This window comes from Heteronotia binoei, chromosome 3 (assembly GCF_032191835.1).
Source record: "Heteronotia binoei isolate CCM8104 ecotype False Entrance Well chromosome 3, APGP_CSIRO_Hbin_v1, whole genome shotgun sequence".
Lineage (NCBI taxonomy): Eukaryota > Metazoa > Chordata > Lepidosauria > Squamata > Gekkonidae > Heteronotia > Heteronotia binoei.
Genome location: NC_083225.1, coordinates 94,040,213 through 94,064,576, shown reverse-complemented (window position 1 = coordinate 94,064,576; position 24,364 = coordinate 94,040,213). Strand labels below are relative to the sequence as shown.

At 41.7% G+C, this 24,364-nt stretch overlaps 1 protein-coding gene across 1 annotated transcript; it reads left to right on the top strand.

Moving 5' to 3' along the window:
• The first annotated feature begins 808 nt into the window (after window positions 1–808).
• On the top strand, window positions 809–22,991 carry FAM3B (FAM3 metabolism regulating signaling molecule B). The gene is made up of 8 exons (XM_060234238.1): window positions 809–1,148; window positions 9,293–9,436; window positions 14,945–15,068; window positions 16,174–16,232; window positions 18,743–18,793; window positions 19,335–19,422; window positions 21,546–21,678; window positions 22,414–22,991. The coding sequence occupies exons 1-8, from the start codon at window positions 1,130–1,132 to the stop codon at window positions 22,501–22,503; spliced, it is 708 nt and encodes a 235-aa protein (XP_060090221.1). The 5' UTR covers window positions 809–1,129; the 3' UTR covers window positions 22,504–22,991.
• The last annotated feature ends 1,373 nt before the right edge of the window (window positions 22,992–24,364 follow it).

Sequence of the window (24,364 nt, the reverse complement as noted above, 5' to 3'; positions counted from 1 at the left end):
ATGTAGTTCAAACATGTTATGTATTGGAACTGGAGTTTGGCCTTAGGGCGAGCAGAGACTTGGCTGAGTTGCAGACCCTAAAACAATAGCCACCAGGATTCAGGAAGGAGGCCCATCAGGGATCGTTAGGCCAGCTATTAATCTATAGTTGTGTGTAATGGGATGATGGTAATGGGTTTTTGGGTGGGGAGGTTTGCATGCATATAAGCAGGGCCATTGGTCCTGCCAGACAGTTCTGTCCTATCTCGCTATCCTGAATCACTGAATAAAGCTCTGAACTCACTATCTCTTGGGCATCCTCATGCTTTGAACCCAGTACATTTTAAAACTATTACCCCTGAGCCGGAATACACATTCAATACCCCTGACGTGGATAGCCCAGGCTAGTCAGATCCCGGAAGCTAAGCAGGGTCAGCCGCCCTGTATTTGGAAGAGAGGCCAGCGCAACACCAGGCAAAGACCTTTGTGCGTCTCCTGCTTGAAACCCCATGGGGTCGCCGCCAGAAGGCAGCTGCGACTTGAGGGCTCTTTCCACCACCACCAGGCAACCCCCAGCGCCTTTCTTGCTCGCGCGGCGCCACAGAGTGTTTTCAAACACCCGACCTGGCTAAATCTTCCGAGGAAAAAAGAGTAGCGCTGACGAGACGGGGCTGAGGCACATTCGAGGCAGAGTTACACCCTTCTGGGCGCGGTGATGTCAATGGGCTGAGAAGGGTGTCGCTGTGCTTGGGATGGCCCTGCAGGAGTCGGCTGAGGTCTTTGCTAGAAGGCACTCCATCCGCTGCTGGACCCACCTGCACGTGGTTTTGAAAGGGCTTGCAGCAGGCGGCAACTGCCGGAAAAGAAAGGCAGTGCAAAGCTCCCTGTCCGGTTGCGCTGCTTGTCGTAAACGCCTTTCTTAGAAACACACCTTGGCTCTGGAACCGCGAGCTCTCCTCCCCGCTCCGCCCCTGGCTGCCCAACCCAGCCCGCTCCCTTCCAGCTCGACCAGCGCCTGCTGGCCAATCCCCGCCCAGCCGGCTGCTGCCCCCTCCTCGCCCCGAGCGCGGCTGCCCCGGAGTTGCTCCGCGGAAAGCGAAAGCGCTGCTGCCAGTAGCGGGAGGGGGGCTCCCGAGAGGGCCGAGCGAAGATGCGGCTGGGCTGCAATAGTGAGTAGGGGCGGCTCGGCTGCCTTCCCTTCCTGTCTGCGCGGCCGGCAGTCGCGAAACGCGCCTCTTACTGCCGGGGACCCGAGGGCAAGCTGAAGGGAACCGCGCGTGCCTCTGAGCACGTCCCGAGGGCTTTTCTTGCCGTGCCGGCCAGTGGCAGGCAGCCCGTGAGGCATGGGGAGTGGAGGGAGGGGGCAGAGCGCTTTTCTCTCGGAGGAGCCGGTGGCCAAGCGGGGTGGGGGTGGGGGGGGTGGGCCTGAAAGGAGCCTTCGGCAGCCCGTCGGCTCAGAGTCCTGCTGGAATCTCTGCAGTGGGGCAGACCCCGGGAAAGTCTTCGTCGAGTGGCACCAGGGATCCGGTCGGCCCTCTTGCCCTGAATGCGGAAGTGAAGTCCCGAAGGTCAGCGGCCTTTATGCCCACACCAGAGAAGGGTACAGGGCTGTCCGTGCGAGGGTTTCCAGGTCTATTAGCGCTTTCCCACCTAGCCTGGTGCTTCCGTTCCGACGGCGCTTGAACAGGCGCTCTCAAACGGGTTCCTCAGCAAACAAACTGTATGAAGCAGCTAGATCAAGGTGCGGCAGCCGTGTTGGTCTGGGGTTTTGAGATATATATATATATATATATATATATATATATATATATATATATATATATATATATATATATATATATATATATATATATATATATATATATATATATATATATATATATATATATATATATGAAATGTTAACTTCCTTTTCCTATGTATTTGAATGTGTGTGTGCACACGAAAGCTCATGCCTTGAATAAGCTTTTGTTGGTCTTAAAAAAGTTGCCACTGGACTCAAACTTTGTATGAAGCAGCACTTCTCAGATTTCTAGTAAGCCCTTTGAAAATTGGAGTCAGCCCTTAAGAGGAAGTGCTTGAAATTAGGTCTCATTTCTTTTTTTGCCAAAGGGGCAAATCGGTAACATTATTATTCTAAATAAGTCATAAATAAGTGACTCTGCTTTTGGATTCATTATCTGGGAGAATGTAAAAAAAATTATTGGAGTAAGTGGGAGACTAAGTGTTGTTGAGCATGGATGGAATTTTGCAGACAGTAGTAGTTTAAAACGGAATAGAGAGGTTACACAGACTCCATGATGTTGGACTGAGCATTACTTGGTTCCAAAAGATCTCAGATTGCACTGACTAGTAGAGAAAGGGCTGTTCTCTATTCAAACACTTGGCTACTTGAATCTTGGATGCCTTGTTGTTTCTGGGATCAAATGTGAACACGTTTTTAGTATAAATGGTTTTTAAAAATCCATTGAGGGGTGAATCAAAACTGTTCCCCAACTCTAGGTGGAGCTGAACAAAGTTCAAGTCCAGTGGTGCCTTTAAGATCAATGAAATTTTATTCAAGGTATAAGCTTTCATGTGCATGCATACTTCTTTAGATACAATGAAATGGAAGTTACACAGACAGATAGGTAGGTAGGGGGGGGTGAGCAGTGAAGCTGATACAATGTTGTATGCTAATTTATTTATATGCTAATTTACTGCTTACCCTCCACCTTCGACTGGTAACTTCTGTTTCATTGTATCAGACAAAGTGTGTGCACACACAAAAGCTTATACAAAGAATAAAGCTTTGTTAGTCTTAAAAATGCCACCGGACTTGAACTTTGTTCTGTTGGTTCAGACCAACATTGCTACCCACCTGAATCTATCTAGGAGCTGAATATGATGAATTGTCTTTGCAGGCTGAATAGTGTGTGGTCAGCTGTTGTTGAGTGCATAAGCCTATGTAATGAATAGTTTGTGCTAGTTAAATCTATTCTCCCCTGTGATACACACATGTACAATTCTGCCCAATCTAGCCTTCTGTAAGGGGGTTTTCTCATCAATTAGAAAAAGTAATCATGAAAATTCCTTAAACTTTTAATTGTCCCACAGTAATCTGTACAAATGTTGGGAGAAGTTATGCCCCTTACAGTTAAAGGGATCCTTCTAGCAATTATTATGTGATTTCTCTTGTTCCTGCTTTTTTTCTTTTTTTCCCCTTTTGTGTACCTTGTGTTTTCCATCTCTCTGTATGTTCTCTGCAGACCTTTCTGTGAATTCTGCCTTGAGTATTGGATGCTCTAATATAGTCTGCATGCATTTTTTAAAAAAATCCCTTAGTTTTTATTCTTTTTTCTCCACAGTGGGGAGGGACCCAAAGAAGCTTACATTATTCTGCCCTCCTTTATTTCATCCTCACAACAACCCTATGAAGTAGTTAGTATATAACTGACCCGAGGCCACCTATCTTATCTATCTATCTATCTATCTATCTATCTATCTATCTATCTATCTATCTATCTATCTATCTATCTATCTATCTATCTATCTATCGTACTTATATCCAGCCCTCCCCGCCAAGGCAGGCTCTGGGTGGCTAACAACATTTTAACGTCAAACAATAAAACAGTAAGCAAGCAATTACAACAATCAATTATCAATTAAGCAGTTAAAACAATTTAAAATAGTTTAAAAGTATTAATACAATTTTAAAATAATTTTTGGTGCTAAAATAATACAGTACATTCAGTGTGTTGGGCATCTATGTAGTTTGGCTGAAGGCCAGTCGAAATAATGTTGTTTTGCAGGCCTTGCGGAACTGGGCAAGGTCCCGCAAGGCCCTGACATCTAGCAAGCTTCCATGTCAGAGTGGGGATTAAAACCTGTGTTTCCCAGATCCTAAGCCATCACTCTAACCACTACATCACCTGGCTTTCATACACTACAACATGAAGCTGAACTACTGAAGAATGATATTTCATTCTTAGCAGCTCAATGCCAACTCACAGAACAGGGTCTACAAGGTGATTTTGGACTGTACTGACATTGTAATTTTCAGAATTTCTTTTACTAACAGCCTATAACTTCCAGTTGTCAGGGCTGTAGACTGGCTATTAAACTCTAGTATTACTGATGATTGGTTGATGAGAGTCCTTCAGTCATTGTAAGAGTTCAAAGTCCAAGTTCTAAGTCAGCTTGTACTGTGTTCCTATAGAAACAAGATTAGAAAGATCTTTATAAGCAAAGAGAAGTTAGTACTTTGCTATACATTAGTTATTTTGTAATTGAAACCAGGAAGACTGTTTGAAGGACATTTGAGGCCTTGGAGAAGTCATTGTTGGGGAAATATTTTGCCCATGCTAATGTGTTTGGCCGCCTCTTCCTCACTTTAATATCAGCCCCAAAATGAGGGTTTGGGCAGAGCTCCTTTTGTACTGATGCAGAATTATGGGAAAAGCTGTGTCTGTTTCAAATTCTCCATTGAGGTCAGCCATAAAAGGCTCACAAAATCCACTGGAGAGACAGGAATGATTGCTGTGTTTCAGTTCCTCTCACACACAGCCCCCACCCCAACCCTATCTTCACTATCAAATCTCCATGCACCAACATCAGAAAGTCTTCTGCTGTCTGTGGCTGCTCAGGCTTATGCAGAATCTCTCTTCTAGTGCAAACCTTTATGCAGGTGGTAGTAGCTTTTGGATGTGAACATTTCCATGTGAAGCCCTGCTTTGGGAATCCAGTGATGCTCAGAGGGAAGCTGATGATCCATCACCTAGTACTGCCTTCCCAGGACTCTAGCACTTTTGTTTGCAAGCAAGGAATTTGTGCATGTGTGTGTGTGAGAGAGAGAGAGAGAGAATGAAAATGAGGGCAGGTCTTTATCAGCTGGAGAATAGCTGACATGTAAATTCTGAGGTAATATGTATATCTCTAATTAATGTTTCTTGGAGTTTGGGGACATAAGGAAATTACAACTGGGGAGGGCAGGGTTTAGAGAGATGAGGGAACTTCAACTGACCTCTAGACAACGGAGATAATTTCCTCTGGAGATAGGGTTGCCAATCCCCAGATGGGGGCAGGGGATCCCCCGGTTTGGAGGCCCTCTCTCCCCTTCAGGGTCATCAGAAAGCGGGGGGAGGGGAGGGAAATATCTGCTGGGAACTCTGTTATTCCGGATAGAGATTTATTCCCATAGAAAATCATGGAGAATTGATCCGTGGGTATCTGGGGTCTGGGGGAGCTGTTTTTTGGGGTAGAGGCACCAAATTTTCAGTATAGCATCTAGTGCCTCTCCCCAAAATACCCCCCAAGTTTCAAAAGGATTGGACCAGGGGATCCAATTCTATGAGCCCCAAAAGAAGGTGCCTCTATCCTTCATGATTTCCTATGGAAGGAAGGAATTGAAAAGGTGTGCCATCCCTTTAAATGTGATGGCCAGAACTCCCTTTGGAGTTCAATTATGCTTGTCATAGCCTTGAACTTGGCTCCACCCCTAATGTCTCCTGGCTCTACCCCCAAAGTCCCCAGATATTTCTTGAATTTGACTTGGCAACCCTATCTGGAGAAAATAGCTGCTTTGGAGGATGGACTGTCTGGCATTATACCCTGCTGAGATCTCTCATCTCAATAAACCTTGGTCTCCCCAGGCTGCACCACCCAAATCTCTGGGAATTCCCCAACCCATAGTTAATAGCCCTAATAGTTCCACATTAAATTCAATATTAGACTATTGATTTTTATTTATTTATTTGATTTTATCCCATCCTCTCCTGCAACATTTTAATGCTTCATTAAAAAAAAATTCTTAATGTTGTCTTTCTAGGGGAGCAGCCCTTAAAAGTTAATTAAAACCCAGCCACAGTATAAATCACATCACATTGTTTCTATTTCTTTGTGCAGTCCAGTTTTGCTGTATCATTCATGGCAAGCACTATGTCTGCTGTCTTTATTGCATTTTCTTGGGTAACTCTGTAATCTGTTGTGAGTCTCAATGAGAAAGATGGTGTCATCAGGAAAGATTTGGATTTCTGGACCATGGCTTATGCTTTCAAGATGGTGGTCTTCTATCAGGAAATGGTTTGTACCTTACGGCGGTAGGAAAAAGAATGTCTGGTAACAGTCTTGATAACCTAATAAGGAGGGCTTTAAACTAAATTGTATGGGGGAGCGAGACAAGAATTCAAACCCTCGTATGATGCCAGAAACTGGGGATAAGAACATTAAAGATTTGCAGAGAGTGACGCATATGCTAGATAACGTGAACTTTCAGGTTTGTACGGAAACTAAACCTTCGGGATGCATAAAACATGGATTCCGATGTCTCTACACTAATGCACAGAGTATGGGAAACAAACAGGAGGAACTAGAAGTCCTAATACAGGAAGGAGACTATGACATAATAGACCTTAGTGAAACTTGGTGGGATGACACTCACAACTGGAATTTTAGGATTCAGGGGTACAACTTATTTAAAAGGGACAGGCAGATGAAAAAGGGCAGAGACATAGCAGCATATGTGAAGGAGGTGTATACTTGTGAGGAAATATGTGAATCTGAGCATGGCAGCTCAGTTGAGAGTCTCTGGGTAAAAATAAAAGGAGTAAGAAAAAACAGTTATATTATTGTGGGGGTCTGCTATAGACCACCAAGCCAGGCAGAGGACTTGGATAAAATACTCCTACAACAGATTGCAAAGTTCTTCAAGAGAAGGGATACAGTGATCATGGGAGATTTCAATTACCCGGATATCTGTTGGAAGTCCAATTCTGCTAAAAATGAAAAGTCAAATAGATTCCTGACTTGTCTTATGACAACTTCCTTTTCCAGAAAGTGAAGATGGAAACAAGGGGATCTGCTATCTTGGATTTGATTCTCACCAACAAGGAAGAATTGATTGAAGAAGTGGAAATAGTGGGCACCCTGGGCAGTAGTGACCATGTGATTTTGGAATTTACACTCTTAGGGAAGGAAAAAGCTATACGTAGTCAGACTTATAGGTTGGACTTCAGAAAGCCAAACTTCGATAAACTTAGAACTATGCTGGGTAAAATTCCATGGTCAGAAATACTTAGGAAGAAAAGGGTTCAGGAGGAGTGGGAGTTTCTTAAAAGCGAAATACTGAAAGCGCAATCACAGACGATTCCTATGAGAAGAAAAAATGGAAAAAGCCTAAAGAAGCCGAGTTTGCTCCATAAACAGCTCTTCTGCTCAAACCAGACTTGTTGCTATGCTTTAATAGCATAGTTCCTAATTTAGCATATGCAGTTGTACTGTTTGTCTCGTGTGTGTGTGTGTATTCACTCATATCAAAAGTATTTTGTAAGAATTTTTTTGAGCTCCCCAAAATGTCCCACTGGAAAACCTGAAAAAGTCCTTGGAAACACTCCCTTCCCCTAAATTTAAGGCCTTTTCACCTCTATAAATCAGCTAGTGTCATGAACAATAATCTGATCTGGCTACACACCATAGGACTGAATTAAGATATGTGGGGAGGGGGGAATAGGCTGGGTATCTGCACTTCACTGTCATTGGACACATCTCCTCATACACAACAAGAGGGCATCTGCAGATCTACTTTGCCAGCCTTCACAAGGATTCCTTTTCCAAGAGCCAGAGCCGGATTAACAATTAGGCAAAGTAGACACCGGCCTATGGGCCCCCACATTTTTAGGGGCCCTGGGCTGGCTTCCCCCCTGGTTTCCCCCTGCTTGCAGCCCTCCCAGCCTACATGTGCAACCAGCAACTGAGCTGCTCTTTGCCCAGCTCACCTGGTGTAGCTGCTGCTGGCATTGTCACCAGGTTTGCCTCTCTCTGCCTCTTCCCCACAGCTTAGTAAAAAGGACTTTTAAGAAGGTGTCTGCAGGCTGCAGCAGGGGCTGTGGGTGGTGGAGCAGGCACTCAGACTCTAAGATAATTTGCGAGGGGACCCCCAAGTTTTTGACTGCCTACAGGCATCCACAGAGTTTAATCCGGCACTGCCAAGAGCAGTAGGTTTCTCCTCCCACTCTCCCCACCCCCCACTTTGTATTGAGATCTTGAAAAAAGCTTGTTCTTGCCCCATGTCATAATCCTAGGCCTAGTGCAGCCTACAGGCTCCAGAGAAGCCTGCATAGGAGAAGCTACAGGCATACATCTTCCAGGATCCCTTCTGTCTCTCTGATTGAGTGAAAGAAGTTTTGGAGGGAAAACTTGCCCAGAGGGGTGGGACCTAGGAGGAAAGCATGAATAGGTCAAGCTACAGACTGAGTGGCTGAGCTGGAGGCAAGTTGTGGCCATAGAGAGATCCATCATCCAAGGAGGGTGAATGAGTCTGTTTGAAATTAGACTCACTAGTTAGTCATGATAGGGTTTTTATTTCTTTGCAGCAACATTTACCATTTTTTCTATATTCATTGTTGCACTAAAAGGTTTTTAGAAACCACTTATTGTTTTTTAGCACCGATAATAAACCTGTTGTTATTGTTAAACTGCCTGGGTTCTCAATATTTTTTCAGTCATGGTTAAAAGGTACTTGCTAATAAGGAAGATATAGGGGTTGGGTGGGTGCTCTGGGCCCTCCCAGACAGACCCTTACTAGAGTGGTGGCAGCCAATAGAAGGCTCTTCCTAGTCTCCTGCTGTGTGACCCCATGAGAAAGAAATTTACTGACATGGTGTTGTTTGGCTCAGAAGCTTCTTTGCCTCCACCTCCCTTGCACCTACAATTCCAACAGGGTGACATGTATTTTGGAAAACTTACTCATTGTTCTGCTTACACAGTATGACAACAATCTGCCTTTGCTGTTCCCTTCCTTGCTAGGGTTCTTTGGTACCAGAATGATTTTCAAAAAACAGACACGCATTCATCTTGGTTATTACATATCCCGTGGGAACAGATATTAATTTACAGCTTTATGCCTGGAAGGACTCTTAGTAACTTCATACTACTACAATGTTGTCTTTGTAAGCTGATTGAGAGTTCTGCTTCTTTGGCCTGAAAAGCAGCAGACATTGCTTGGTAAACACTAGCCTAAAAATGTGACCAGTTTTTCTTTTATAAAACAAAACATCTACACCTGAAAACTTAGGCATTCTTGCCTATTTTGCTAAGTTCTACTGAAGTCTGTAGGGTTTAGTTCTTAATAAACAAACACAGGGTCAAGTGGGTCCAAAGCCTACAGACTGTTTTATATATATCTTTTCTTGTCTTATATTTTTGGAACCAATGCAATGAACACAATCAACTGAATTAAATAATTGTTATAAATTTATGGAATGATGATCAAGAAATAAAAATTTTGACATTATCCCTGTGCATATTTTCTCATCTGCCTCATGGCCTTATGTTTCAGATTTTATGAAGTTAGCAGGATTTGTTTTTGCATCTATCTGTGCTTGGTACTTAGGATCCTTATTTGCGTATATTGTACCAGAAGACTCACTGGCAGCAACTATTGACAACATTCAGAAAGTTGGAGAAAAACCAATACTTAGGGGTATGTGACTATATTCTGCTGGACATATTTGGTAATTCTAGGGCACATTGTCTGCCATTTAATTTGTGCACTTATGAAATAATGACCGTTTCTCCTGTGCTGTCCAAAGAATGAATGGTGTAATTGTTTGGGAAAGTAGTCCCCTCTCCCTGGAAAGATAACTGCCTCCCTCATGGCCAAGCTGCATGTTTTCTGAAATATATGAACACCCTGACGCACATAGTGGTCTGACCATGGCACTGCATCAGCAGTAATTCGACTGCATCAGCAGTAATTCGCCACCCACTAATTTACACTCCCCAACTTAATTCGCCAATAACACAATCAACTTTCTCAATAGCTAATCAATTCAATAACAATCCCAACCCAATTAATTCCTCACCCCAATTACTCTCCCTAATTAATCAACCACTAATACAATAGGTTCAATTAATTTAGCAGCCAAAACATAATTTAAAACCCATAGTTAGCAATAGAAAGACAGTTAAGTTAGGTGGGCATTCACTAAAGTACAACTGAAGTGAAATGCCAGGGATGGAAGTGCTGATAATGAAAGTGCTTGGTGGTAAGCAGAGATAATCTTAAAGTGCGGTCTGTATGCAGGAGCCTCTTCTATCCTGGGACCAAGTCCAGTCCTTGCTAATCAGCAGCCCAGCAGGCACAGAGGGGACAAAGATCCTCCCCGTGCCTCTCAGTTGCCGAAGTTTTTTAGGCGGGAGCCAGGCACAACACCACGAGGCTGAGCACAGATTTCTGTCTTGAAATTTAATTCTCAGGTGTGCTGGGGCCAGATTTAGAGCAGAATCAAGACACTTGGGGAGAAGGGCCCCCCCCCCATTGCAGTTTTCATGACCTGAAGTGGCACTTGACTCCACCAGTTTACCTGTTGGGTTTAAGGCAAATAGCTGTGACCCAGGGCCATTTCAGGTTAGGAAAATGATGTGGGGAAGATGATTTAAAACCCCTTCCTGTACACTGTGATCTCAATCTAAATTGGGCCTGCAGGTGCCAGAATTAAGTATCAAGATGGAAGTCCCAGCACTTGTCTGGATAACAGGATTTGAGGTGGATCCATAAACAATATATTATGGCTAGGAAGAACTTATGTTCAGTTCATGAAGCTATTATCCTCACTCAAGCTATTTTTATTATTCAAAACAAGTGCGATGCTGATTGGGAGCTGGTTGAATTGGTATACCTAACGCCATTTCATAAAGTGGATGTTTTATGGAATCCTAAACTTATAGCTTAAATGAAAATTGCTGATAATATCTTCTTGAAAGCTGTCTTTATGATCTGGCAGAGACAGAAAGATAAGTTGGTCACAGACTTGTCTTTATTTACTTCTTTTCTCAATCAATTATGGTTCCCCTTAGGCCAAGATGACAATTTGTTAACTCCTGGCATAAAACAGGATGCTTTCGATTGATTGATCTTCTTGATAAGAACTTATTCTTATACAAACAAATTAGTACAGGCAGGTTTTCCCAATGAGGCCAATAATAGCTTCTCGAAGTTCTTCTAAATTGGGAAAATAGCCTGGGGGTGAAGTGTTAAGCCCCCTTTTTTGTGTGCACTATGGTTCTGATCCAAATCCGAATCCTCCACAGGCCTGGGAATTAAGTTTCAACATAGAACTCCCAGCATGCATCTGGTCACTGTAAACAGTGTATACACAGTAAGGCTCCTAGTCATGTTATTTGACAAATGGCAAAAACTTGTTTTGATTTAGGAAGTATACATTGCAACATATTAATAGTAAATGAATCCACAATCCAGTGTTAAGCACATTTAAATCACTTCATCTCAGCGGGCCTTAAATATCTTTAACTTAATGTGGGCTTACAGTCATTTGTATAAAGATTCTGAAACAGTTACAGATATATGCTTGGTTGCTAAGATTTCTGTGTTTTTGTCATTTATTTGTTTGTTATTAGAACGTTTATATACCAGCGTCTACTTAAAATACATATTGAAAGTGGCTTACAGTATATATATATCCATACAAAACAGACTACAGTTGAAATTCTCTTTTTTTGTCTGTAATTGCAAATAAGGGCATAAAGTGCCCGCATCTTCCAAGCAACTGCATGACACTGTTGATTAACCATTTAGAAAAAGACAGAGAGATGCAAAATTCTCTCCTCAAGATAACTTTGATTTCTGTATTGTCTGAGTTGTGGGCAGCCATAGTTTGAAATGATTTTCTACATGATTTCTGCATTGACAATTCATAATTATTTCAACTATCCTGCTTATGGATAGTGAACAGATAGAAGCGTGTGAACAGATAGGAATGAAAACAGACCAAACTGAAATGTACTTGGGTTCTAAACTATGGTTAGTACAAATTATTGGGTTGGATCCTATGGACATTCTGCAGGAGGAAGCAGATGTTCTTCTCTTTTCCCAACCAGCCTCCTGTGACTCTAAAAAGCCATTGCCAGGGTTTAGGGGACACTTGCAGATAAAAAACTGGGCAGGTCAGGTAGTGATGAAGGCAGGGCATCCATAAGATCTAACCCATAGGTCGGTATGAAGCTAACAAAGGTTCATAGCTGAAATTTTTTGAACAAGAACTTCCGAGTTTATGCTGTTAGCCACTGTGCTACACCAGATCTCATTCAGAGCTAAAAAGAGGCAGATAATTCCTGTAAGGTATTCTGTTCTTCATAGGGTTGCCAATCCCCAGGTGGGAGCAGGGGATCCCCCGGTTTGGAGGCCCTTCCCCCGCTTCAGGGTCATCAGAAAGCGGGGGGGGGAGGGAAATGTCTGCTGGGATCTGTATTATTCCCTATGGAGATTTATTCTCATAGAAAATAATGGAGAATTGATCTGCGGGTATCTGGGGCTCTGGAAGGGCTGTTTTTTGAGATAGAGGCACCAAGTTTCAAAAAGATTGGACCAGGGGGTCCAATTCTGTGAGCCCCAAAAGAAGGTGCCCCTATCTTTCATTATTTCCTATGGAAGGAAGGCATTGAAAAGGTGTGCTGTCCCTTTAAATGTGATGGCCAGAACTCCCTTTGGCGTTCAATTATGCTTGTCACAGTCTTGATCTTGGCTCCGCCCCTAATGTCTCCTGGCTCCACCCCCAAAGTCTCTTGGCTCCACCCCCAAAGTCCCCAGATATTTCTTAACTTGGACTTGGCAACCCGAGTTCTTCAGGCTACAAATAACCAACAGAGAATGCAGGGTATGGAACAAAACAGTATTCTGCTCACTGGGTACCTTCCCACTTAATTACGTTGTTACTTGGACCAGGGTCAAGAATCCTACTATAAGTACATCCAGTTCTATGCCTAAGTTCTGAAAAGTGGCTGCAGCCTGGCACCTTTCCTTTTTAAATTGTCTGGGAGGGGCCAGTCAACTAGAAATCATGGTCATATCTTTCAGTGTACTAGGAAAACAAGAAGGACACACCTATTCTGAATGGTGTAAAAGGTCAGATAAAATTGCAACAGAAGTAAAACTTTATTTAATAACTGTGATTCACAGCTGTTGCCTTCTCCTAGTTCTCTTGTTTCCTACTAAATATGTAGAGAGGGCAGAAGAAAAGAGAAACTGGCATGAATGGAAGAAAGTTAGGCACATCATTGGCAGTTGCCAGGGCTTATCCATGCTCTTCATTGTAAAGATGAAGTTGACAATGCAGATAGGACTACATTGACAATTGACAAAACAAAAGTACAGAAGCAAATTGAGTAAATTAATTTGTATGCAACATTACTGAAAGAAAGTTGAATAGTTTTAACTAGAAATATTAGTAGTGGGACCACTGGGCAAACAGTAAGCTAAATTTGTCTGTTTGTAATTGGAAATTAGCTCCTTCATCATGAGGCATTCAGAAGACTCATAATAACAAAGGTACTTGAACCTATCATGCTTTAATTTTTTTTTTACTGTAAATCAGACCCCCCAAATAGAAATAAATAATTATAACAAACTATAACAACAGTAGTAGCCCCTTGGCTCAGAGTGGTAAAGCTGAAGTACTGCAGTCCAAACTCTCTGCTCACTACTTGAGTTCAGTCCCAGCAGAAGCTGGGTTCAGGTAGCCAGCTCATGGTTGACTCAGCCTTCCATCCTTCCAAGGTCAGTAAAATGACTACCCAGCTTGCTGGGGGGAAAGTGCAGATGACTGGGGAAGGCAATGGCAAACCACCTCATTAAAAAGTCTGCCGTGAAAATGTCAAGATACGATGTCACCCCAGAGTCAGAAACAACTGGTGCTTGCACAGGGAGCAGAACTTTATTTACCTTTTTATAACAACAATGGTGGGAACTCTACTGATAAGCCTCCATAAAAAGTTTCCAAGTATCTAAAAATATGTCCATGACCAATGTGTTTAAATGTTGGTAAAGCTGTAAAGTCCTCAATCCACTAAATTACTGGAGGTGGGCATTTATCTTTCCAGGGTTGCAAATAGTCTTTTAGCAAAAGTAAGGGAATGGAGACTTCATTTTTGTTAACCATCATTTAAGCTGTGATCACTGCATGCTCACCCCATGGTTGATTGTTCAGACTGTTGTGGCATTTTTTTTTTCTTTCACCCATGCGTTTAGGTGCGTATCTGAAGCTTTGGCTCCTTTTTGACAGCTCCGCAATCTCTCTGCAAAGTACTCTGGCCCCTCTCAGCCTTCTTCCCTTTGCCTCTCTTCCATGGAATACAGGGTGTATGTGTTGAGGTGCACATTTACATGACAGTAGTCCCATTGACTTAAGTGCATTTACCCTTATGTCAATTATGGGGCAATCTCAGACTCTGACACAGAAACAGACTCTGACACAAAAACGATCTCTCTCCCCACCCCCCTCCTGATCCAGAATGACTACTTGGTCATGGTGATTGACGACACCAGAGACAATTATGTGCTTACATGAACATTGTTACTTGATCAGAGAGAGAGAGAGGGAAAGGAAGGTTCATACTTCCCAAACGGCCTGACTTCACAGAAATGCGGAGTAGAAACTCTGGCATCCATAAATACTGGACTTTCCCCAGCGTCTAACTACTCTGCTTCCAAAGCCAGGCATTCTCAGGGTGCCAATGACTGCAGCACGGAAGGCTGATATTATCATTGATTATGCTCTTTAAATCTGCAAAGGCAACACAACTTTATCGGCACAAAGTGTTAGCCTTAGTCTCCAGAGATAGGCAAATAATTTAAAAGTGTATAAGCATCCTCAAAAATCAATGAATATTCTAATACAAAACTGATATGAGTAATTACTTCCTCCCCAAACAGGCCAAAGCCTATGTTTAAGAAATGTGTCATGTGAGTTAGATCACCAGCAATTAGATACCTTACTTAATCCTTTACTAAAAAGGCACTGTGTTATCTAGTATATCCTAAACATAACTTTTTTTTGCTGAATAAGTCACAGTTTGAAGTCCATAGAACAACAGATTCAAGATTTATGCTTTGGTATAATAGGGCAGTCTAGTGCCTTATTACATTGTGATGTTATCAACGAAAGCACTCTGAAGTTCCTTCTATTCAATGCAGCTCCACCACCAAAAAGGCAGAAATGTGATCATTGGTCTCCTTGCCCACCTGGGAGTTATGCTTATCGCTTACTCAGTGGTGGGGGCAAAGAGAAGATGGCAAAGATCTGCTTTGAAGATGAACAGTAAGTACCAAATCTGTGTCAGCATCTAGTCTCCCTTTACCTTTCAGCCTGCTCTTTAAGGATTCCTGGGGCTGAAGTTCTGTGAATGACTGAAGAACTCCAGCAGAATTAGATTAATTTATGGCCACAAGTGAGTGAGAGAACGTCTGCCTAAGTTCACAGGCTTATCACATTGTTTTCATGCCCCTCCTGCGAGGGCATTACATACAGTTCTTCTCTCACAACAGCCCTTTGAGGTAAATTAGACTGAGAAAGCATGACTGTCCATGACATCACTTGCATTACTTATTAGTTCCATATCAGATTGGTGATTATAATATCTCTTCTACTTGAAGAGAAGATGTATAAATAAGAAATTTAATTTTGGTTTTGATTTAACCTATGCAGTCAACCTAGTTAGACAAATTCATAACCTCTTTTTCTGTTTGGATTTTTATGTGTGTTTTGTGGTTTTATCTCTACTCCTATTTACAGTTAAACAAAATGCAAATATTTTTTCACACAATTATTAGGGCTAATCACTTGGCAAACAGTAATTGCAGTTTTGAAGCCATTTTTGCTTAATATTGTATTGGCAGTGGCCAATTGATATTAATTTGATAAAACAGTGAGTCTTTAGGAATAGAAAATTTCCACAGAATAATAAAGTACCCAAAATTTTCACCTCCATGTCTCTGATTAAGGGCATGAGAAGATTACACACCAGATGGGAATAGATAGAGTAGGGGAATTACTTGATCCTACAAACTGTACCCAGTTGCTTCACTATGCTTAAGTAATCAAGAGAGCATGTGCATTGGCCTTCCCTGACCAATTCTTCTCAATATTCATTGGAATCTTCTCTAACTTCACAGTGGGCAGATCAGCCTTTGCTGAAAGCTTGTGACAGTGTGATTCAATGTCTAATCTGTTATATGTAAAAGCTGGGGAAGAAGTGCAACTCTGTTCCCTCCATTTGGTGCTGTAGTATCTTTGTTCTCTGTATTCTGCTTCCTAGAGCTCTTGAAAGCCATTTCTGTTAAGGTACCCATGCCCTATTTAAGAACAGCAGCAAATGGCTTCCTGAGGTACTTCCCAGTGATTATATTCTGTATTGTCATTGCAGGCTCATAAGTGAAGAAAAGAAAAATGCAGGGAGAGGCATCAATATTGCCATTGTGGATTGTGAGTAAAAATGCAGAACTCTGTATAATAAGCAGTTGAGATGAATATTAAACTAGAGAAGAACAACAATGAGAAACCAGGTCACGAACCAGGAAGTCCTGAATAGAAATCTTCCTTTTACCTGAACTTTCTGGTAGAAAGACTATTCAAAGTTGTTGTTGTTCCTATTACTACTACTACTACTACTGCAGTGTGTTAGAAAGGTTCTGATTCACTAGTATGCTTTTTATATTCTATTTTATATACTTTACTCAACAGATAGTTGCTTTAGGCCTCATTTAGATATCATGATAAAGTTCTGTCTGTTGGGGTGCAGCTGAACATGCTAAATAATGCAGTTTCAATCCAGAAACTGCTTGAAAGTGTATTTTGCCATTTCTCACAGCAAAATCCAATTGAAAAGTGCCTTGAAAGAGGATTGGAAGTGCATTATTTCAGGGGTGTCGAACTCATTCATTATGAGGGCTGGATCTGAATAAAAGAGACCTTGTTGGACTGGGCCATGTCTGGTTGGGCCAAGCCATGTCGGGCCGGGTCATGTGTGTACCTATTTAAAATTAGGTAGCAGAGATATAAATTTTATAAAGAACACAGACAAACACAAATATATATAATTTAAAACATGCTTAAAACATTAGCGCTCACTTGTCTTAAAGGTGCTTTCTTTGTGTTTCTCCCATGGGATCCAGGGAACTTGACAAAAGAAGCTCTGGCTCTTTTCTTCCTTCCCCAAGGACTTTGGGGGGGGGGGGGGGAAGAGCCTCAGTCAATAGAAGGAAGAGAGGCTTGGCTCAGTAGCTCTGCTGTGCCTGGCAAAGCAAGCTATTCCTTCCCCCTTCCTCCCCAAGAGAGGAGCCTCAGCCAATGGAGAAAATAGAAGTTTTGTTCTGTAGCTCCTGTGCAATTGAGCAAGCCTTGCAAAGCAAGCTGTTATGCAGAAGGAAGCAAGATATAGGGAGAAGGAAGCAGTTGACAGCCACTTGCTCAAGGGCCTGATAGGAGCCTTTGGGGGTTTGATTTGGCCACCGAACTGCACGTTTGACACCCCTGCATTATTGCCACACATAGTTTAGAATCCTTGTCTGTGTAAAGGAAACCCTTTGACCAGGCAGCATTCAGATGTGGGAGCAAACTGAAACTTGAACTAGGAAACTTTTAATCATGCCGTACATATGAGGTGAGGAAGGAGGGAGCAGAAGCAGGTAGCCATGTTTGTGCTTGCTGGAAACAAATGGAGGTTTGCTGTGGCATCAAAATGCAGCCTTATAGCAGTTTTAAGTGTAATTATTCACTGCTGTTGGTTGTAAGTTTCTCTGACCATAGGATAAAACATAAATGTAATAAAAAAATGATAATATCAGATATAATATTTCAGACATTTTTGTGTGATCTTGGGAAACCTACATGCAATGGAGAGCTATTAAGGTATATAGAGAACTATTATTTAGTTATATAATACATAATTTGCACTTGGACACCACAGAAACTGGAAGGCTCTTTTTAATAACACATCAACTGCTACTAGCCAGCTCAGCATTGCAGGAGAGAATGCCTGTCTAGGACTTCTGACTGGCAACCAATATAGTAGCTCTAGCTATTGCATTTGCCTCATATCTAGCACTGCAACATCCATTTCACCTGTATTGTAGAATACTTTGTCTTTCTGCTAACTTTTTAAAACAAAAAAAGTAAGATGAAAAGGACTGTCTTAGACTTCAAATATGGATTAGAATTGTAAACATTTGGATCAAGATTAAACATTAGGACAAAAAGTTGGGATACTTATACTTTTATGTGGAAAAGTCACTCAAAGCTATCTTTATCATGTCATATATGATATGAGTGCCCTCATGTGGTGACATCTGGTGTTTACATTAAGACCTTCTTAAGCTAAATATCAGTAAGAAACACTCTTTAAAATAAAAAAAAGCAGGCAGGGGGAAATTGGGGATATTGAGACTGGTGATCACAACAGGATGCAGATTAAAGTGGGAAAATGGCAAGGGGAATATCCATTTTGTTATATCCTGTAGTTGAGCCCTTGCTCACTAGCATGTGCCATATTTCACTGTGAGCCCAGCCTCATGAAAGTGAAAGAAAACAGGCTATGTCAATCAGAAACTCAGAAAAGATGGTTGTGTTTCCTATTGTGAAAATGCTTGTAAATTTATAGGAAAGCCCTCAGAAGAGGCATAGATTAAGACCTGCTAGGGTTGCCAAACTCCAGGTGGAGCCTTGTGATATTAACAGCTGATCTACAGGCTACGTAGACCAGTTCCTCTGAACAAATAGCTGCTTTGGGGGATGGACTCTGCCATTATACCCTGCTGAAATCACTCCCCCTCCTCCAAACTTTGCCCTTCCCAGGCTCCTCAGGTATTTCCATGGCAATTCTAACACCTGTGTAAGCACACTGCAGCCCTCTGGATTCTAAATTAAATGTAAAACTATTTTTTTCTGTTTATTTTATAATCTTTGCTGCTATGTTTAATTCCTTTTCTTCCTTGTAGATGACACAGGAAAGTGTATCGATGCAAAATATTTTGACATGTGGGAAGGAGGTAAGGAGATATTCACTATCACAGGGTTGTTGACTATCAACCTGGAATCACACAATTGTGGAATGCCTTTCCTATTGGGGCAGTGTCCATAGCCAGTCCTTGAACATTTGCATCACAAGTGCTTTCTGTGGCTTAGATCCAGTGATACTCAAGTAAAGGCATTAGCACATTTCCACTTGTATAAGACCTTATGCAGCATCTAGCACAGTCATCCTTATAAATTATAGTGCTCCAAATCTAGTTGCACAAAGATCTTGCACAAGTAAAAATGTAGTAGAGATACAATAAATTTGACATAGCATAAGTGGCTATTGCAGGCTTTTTCTTAGGATTCTGCTTGTGAAAGAGGTCTAGTGCAGACAGAAATAGTATACTGGATCCAGCCTTTTATCTTCAGCAGAAGAGGCACCTTGTCAGAAATTCCTCAGCTTTGCTCTTCTAAATTAAAAAAACCCAAGGACTGGGAATGAATTTTGGAGAGACTACTGTACACTTTTGTAAGATGTATTTTTAGAGATATTTTTCCCCCTTTTACCCTCAGAATTTTCAGGAGCTATGACAGATTTCATCAAAAAGGCTCCACAACGATCGCTGCTCCTGATGGTGACTCATGATGATGGAAGCACCAAGTAAGCACACACACTACACTCATGTCCCTCTGTTCCTAATGCAAGTTTAAGGGTTGGACATTAGCTTTGCCGATTTTAGAAATACTCTAATAAAGCCAGTGAAGGTACTGTGAAATTTAGTCAGCACTCTGCCACACTGTGAAATGCTGCCCTTTCAATATATAGCGAAATCTTCTGAGGGAGTTTGATATTTGAGTTATTTTCATTCTAGGATGCTTTTTTGGGGGTTTATTTTTGTGTGTGAGTGTGTGTGTGCATGCACACACCTGGAAGTCATGGTTGACTTCTGGTAACCCCTACTGGGGCTTGGATGTTCAGAGAGGTGGCTCTGTTGCCTGCTTCTGTATCCTGGCCCTGGTATTCCTTGGAGATCTCCCATCCAAGTACTTGCCGGGTCAGCCCTGCTTAGCTTCTGATATCTGACAAGATCGGGCTTGCCTGGGCTATCCAAGTCAGGGCTCATTCTAGGATGCTTTTTTGCTGCTCAATTAACAATCCTCCCTTGTTTGCAATTAAAATTGTATCCTGAGCAGCCCTTAATATAACACTGCATTCCCTGTAAAAGTTCTGCAATGCCTGTCATCACAAGAAACATCTGACCATAGCTTTATGTGGAAAATAAGTCCAGGATAGCAGAGTTTCTACTCCTCCCTGCAACTGTCCCTATATATTTTGCTAATTTCAGCCAGTTTCTTGGCTTGATTAGTTAGTTCCTTTTCACTCATAGTGACTACAGCATTCCTGATTTAATCTTTTATTATGTTTCCATGAAGAAAAAAGGGCAATTGCTCATTTTAAATGTTTTTAAATCGTCCTAATTGTGAGAGGAATGTGAAAAATAAAAGGGAAAAGCAAACAAGCAATTTTAGTTACAAAACCAAAAAGTAATAGTTAAAGTGTGGTCCACAAACTGACAATGAATCACTAACTAGCCATGAAGACTGAATTTAGGAATCCACGGCCACTTTTCCTTCTAATTACTGATAGCAGGCCTTTTTTTGAGCAGGAACGCAGTTCTGGCTGGCTTGGCACCAGGGGGTATGGCCTAATATGCAAATTAGTTCCTGCTGGGCTTTTTCTACCAAAAAAGCCCTGACTGATAGTATTAATAGATAAAATATAATTAAAGATTATTAAATTATATGAATGTATAACTGTTGTACTGTCACTAATCTTGGCAATGTTGCACATTTAAAAGAAGTTACTAAGTAGGATGTTTGGGATGTGTGTGTGTGAGTGTATACGTACACAAACACACACACATTTGGGGGGAGGCAGAAATATCTTTAGTCACTGATGTTGAGCTGGATCATAGAATCAGAAGCTGTGCTTACAGAATTGATCTTTCCATTTCTCCTTTCCCAGTTTTTGGAGTGCATTGCAATATTCACAAAACTGCTCCTGAGGGCTGTGGGGTTCTTGAGAATAGCAGAGGATGTGTTGCAATGGATGCATCTCGTGCAGAAATCTGGAGGAGCTGTGGCTCAGTGGTAGAATATCTGCTTGACAAAGCCTCAGCATCTCCATTTAAAAGGACCAGATACTAAGTGATGTGATAGGCCTCTGCCTGAAACTGTTCAAATCATTGTGTCCCTCACCTTGCATAAGTAATGGGTTTGGGACCATGGGATCCTGATAAGAGATTGCCTACAGATTGTTTATGATTTTATGTTTAAATTAAACAGTTTCTGCTTATTTTTGTATGCAAACTCTGCTTTGCTAAGTTCTCTAGACTACGGTGTTACACAAGTGATGGGTGGCAGGTAACATAATAGAATTTGTTTCTTAATATATTCGAGGCCATGAATGCTCCACTAGTATAAGTGGTTTTCCTCCATCCCCAGCATCTTTGTGTGACTTCTGAAATGGCCTAGGTGGGGGATCCTTGCAGGAGAAAACATTGTGGTTTGTGAGAACTACAATGAGAATAAGAATTAGGCAAACTTCCACCAGTGGAAGGCCCGTATGATCCAACCCAGTTTCTTTATTGACATGTACTGAGAGAACATTGTTTCAGTAAGAATATATTTTATCTTCTATAATCTTTTGGCTTTCTGGAAGACTGAATACTAAAAAGTTGAAAGTTAAAAAGTTGAAAGTATCCCTGTATCTCTCCCATACAGGTTAAAGGAGAATGGAAAAAAGGCAATAGCAGACCTCGGCAGTAAAGAAATCCAAAATATACGATTCCGGTCAAGCTGGGCCTTCATAGCTGCAAAAGGTTTCAAGCTGCCAGATAACCTAGAAAAAGAAAAGGTTAGATTTTGGGGGCCTTCTTAATTTCAACTTGACATCAGTCTCATATTTGATTCCAATGTGTGACTATATAAGACTGTTTTCAAAGTAAGGTTGCCACTGCCCCCTCCCTGATATCTTTAACTGTAGCCTGATACTCAACAATATGGAATGTAAGCCTTTTCCCTGCGCAGCCACATAGTAAAATTTCCTCTCTAAATCTGTCTCTCAGGCTATAACTTAGGCCTCCTTATTGGCCCTTATTCCTAGGGAAGCTCTTTGAGAACTTTCTGTTCAAAGGCAGTATATAAATATTGTTTATAAATAAGAGATGAAGTTAAAATAGAATCCCAGCAAAACAGGTGAGGCTGGCTAACAATCCAGGGAGTGGAAGGAGGAAATCCTAAAAGAGTACCCAAATTTTGGCTACGCAGTTTAGCAATTTTTTCTGCATCACAAATGTAGTCCACTGCAAGCTTGAACAGGAAAGAATACAATTCACAATGACTGTAAGCACCTTGAACATTTTTGTGTAATGTGCAGCCTTGAAATAATTTAAATGATTAAATATTTCCCATACAACTTTGCTAGTGAGACAGTTAGAAATTTTATACCATTCTATTTTGAAATGTTCTTCTACCTGCGTATTCCACAACCCATCCTTTCTTTTGCATTGCAAATCAAAGATGCACCTCCCAAGTTGGATTACTGTAAAACTGTAAACTGAATTACTCTTTATGTGAATTTTTCAAACAGATCAACCATTCTGACAATAAGATGAACCGATATGGTGGCTGGCCAGCTGAAATCCAGATAGAGGGCTGCATTCCCCAAAACCTACACTGAATTTTTAAATTAAACTATACTGATAGAGTGGTTCAAATGTTTCTATCACGTGTTCTCATAAGGATGCATTGGTCGGAGGCTGAAGTGTCAGTCTTTGGGTGGAAATCCTAATATTTATAATGTTTTAAAACTCCTGTGCTGCTGGCAGTTTTCCCCCCATTTATGGGATATGCACCACCAGTAATATTTTTACAAGTGTTTTAAGAAAAACAGCTTAGAACTTGATTTGCTTAGTTCACTGAGTTATGGCAAGAAATAAAATGCACTATGTATGTGGTTTTAAGTTTTCATTATTCAGCAATTCATTTTCAAAGTTAACATTGCCAATAAAGAATCCCAGTTGCATGCTGTCCTCTTGCCTTCACTTAAGCATACTTCAGCCAAAGCTAAGCGTGAAAATAGTGGTTATAGAACAGTTTGTACTTGAATGTACATGTATTTATTACTTGAATTTTTCTGGAAACATTAAAAAGGACTCCATATTTAAATACAGTTTGTGTGTTTCTTTGTGTTACTTCTGTGTGGGAAATTATAGCTTGTGATATGCAAGCTATAATAGTCTGCTCTGCCCTTCCGGCTTGAATACATTGCTAAGTTCCACATAGGTCCATCTGTTGCATGTATTGTCTATGAGTCTTAGGGGAGACCTTATTACAGGTTAATAAACTAAGCAGATAATGAAGCCTGCAATTTAGTGGTATCTGGTTTAGGAGGTGGGAATAGGGTTGCCAAGTCCCCAGTTTCCCAGAGTGGGGACTTTTTCGCACACAGCACAATAACGTCACCCGGAAGTGACGTCATCTGTCATGAGCCCTGACAAGTGTCAGCTGTTGACGATCGATCTCCTCCAAGCTCTCCTCCTCCCATCTCAAGATTTCAAAGCAAGCTCCGGAAAGAACTTTCAGAGCAAAGACATGAGGCACGGCGGTGCTTCAGATCTCTCAGCCCTGAGTTCTAGCAGAGTCACTTCCACCCAGGGAGCAGGCTGATTGAGACTTGCATATAGCTCCCACCCAGGACCTGGTAATCTTGTGGAAGCAACAAGTCTGTTCTCTGGCTTGCATCCATGCTCTTTCCTGATCCTTGACCTGCTTGATTTCCTTGGCACCCTAACCTTTTGGCTTTTGGACATTAACTTCTGATTTCGGTTTGTGATTCTGCATTGGTGACTTGACTCTTGCTTGACTTCCTGGACTTTGACTGGCTTTGGACTCCTGCCTGCCTGCACCCTGAGAACGTGACATCATCTATTGTACTATAGAGTTTTCCCTCCCAAATGGCTAGAGCTTCTGGAAAAACATAGTTTTCCCGGTAATGCCTAGAGCGGTCCTGTATGGGCGCTGCCATTTTGATGACATAACTTCTGGGTAATGTCATCATGCCAGCGATGTAGGGGGAGGTTTCCCCCGCTGGTCCAATGTGGGTCTGCAGGTTGGGAACCTCCTGGGGGATTTCCCGCCAGGACCAGGGGCTTGGCAGCCCTAGGGGAGAATTAAAGTTTGATACTATTTAACCTTCACATTTTGTTTCTGTCACAAACAATCACTCTGTCTGCTGGTAAAATGAGTGTTAACATGCAGATATCCAGAAGTGTGTGTGTGGGGGAGGGGGGCTACTCTACCAAAGATAAGCTAATTTTTATATGCATTTAAGGTTCATTTTTAAAAAAATGAAATAAAAGGACTTCTTCAGTAGTGGCAGTAGAATGATGGACTACTCTACTGCAGTGGTATTGAATTCATTTGTTATGAGTGTTGGATATGACATAAATGAGACCTTGTTGGGTCAGACCGTGTGTATCATAAAACGTAATACCAGGTAGCAAAGATAGAAACTTTATAAAGGACACAGACAAATAGAA

Excerpts from the sequence above, each read along its gene's own strand:
- FAM3B (XM_060234238.1), top strand. Across the intron at positions 19,423-21,545 it reads CATGATGATGGAAGCACCAA|GTTAAAGGAGAATGGAAAAA; the intron begins GTAAGCACACAC and ends TCTCCCATACAG. Across the intron at positions 21,679-22,413 it reads ATAACCTAGAAAAAGAAAAG|ATCAACCATTCTGACAATAA; the intron begins GTTAGATTTTGG and ends TTTTTCAAACAG.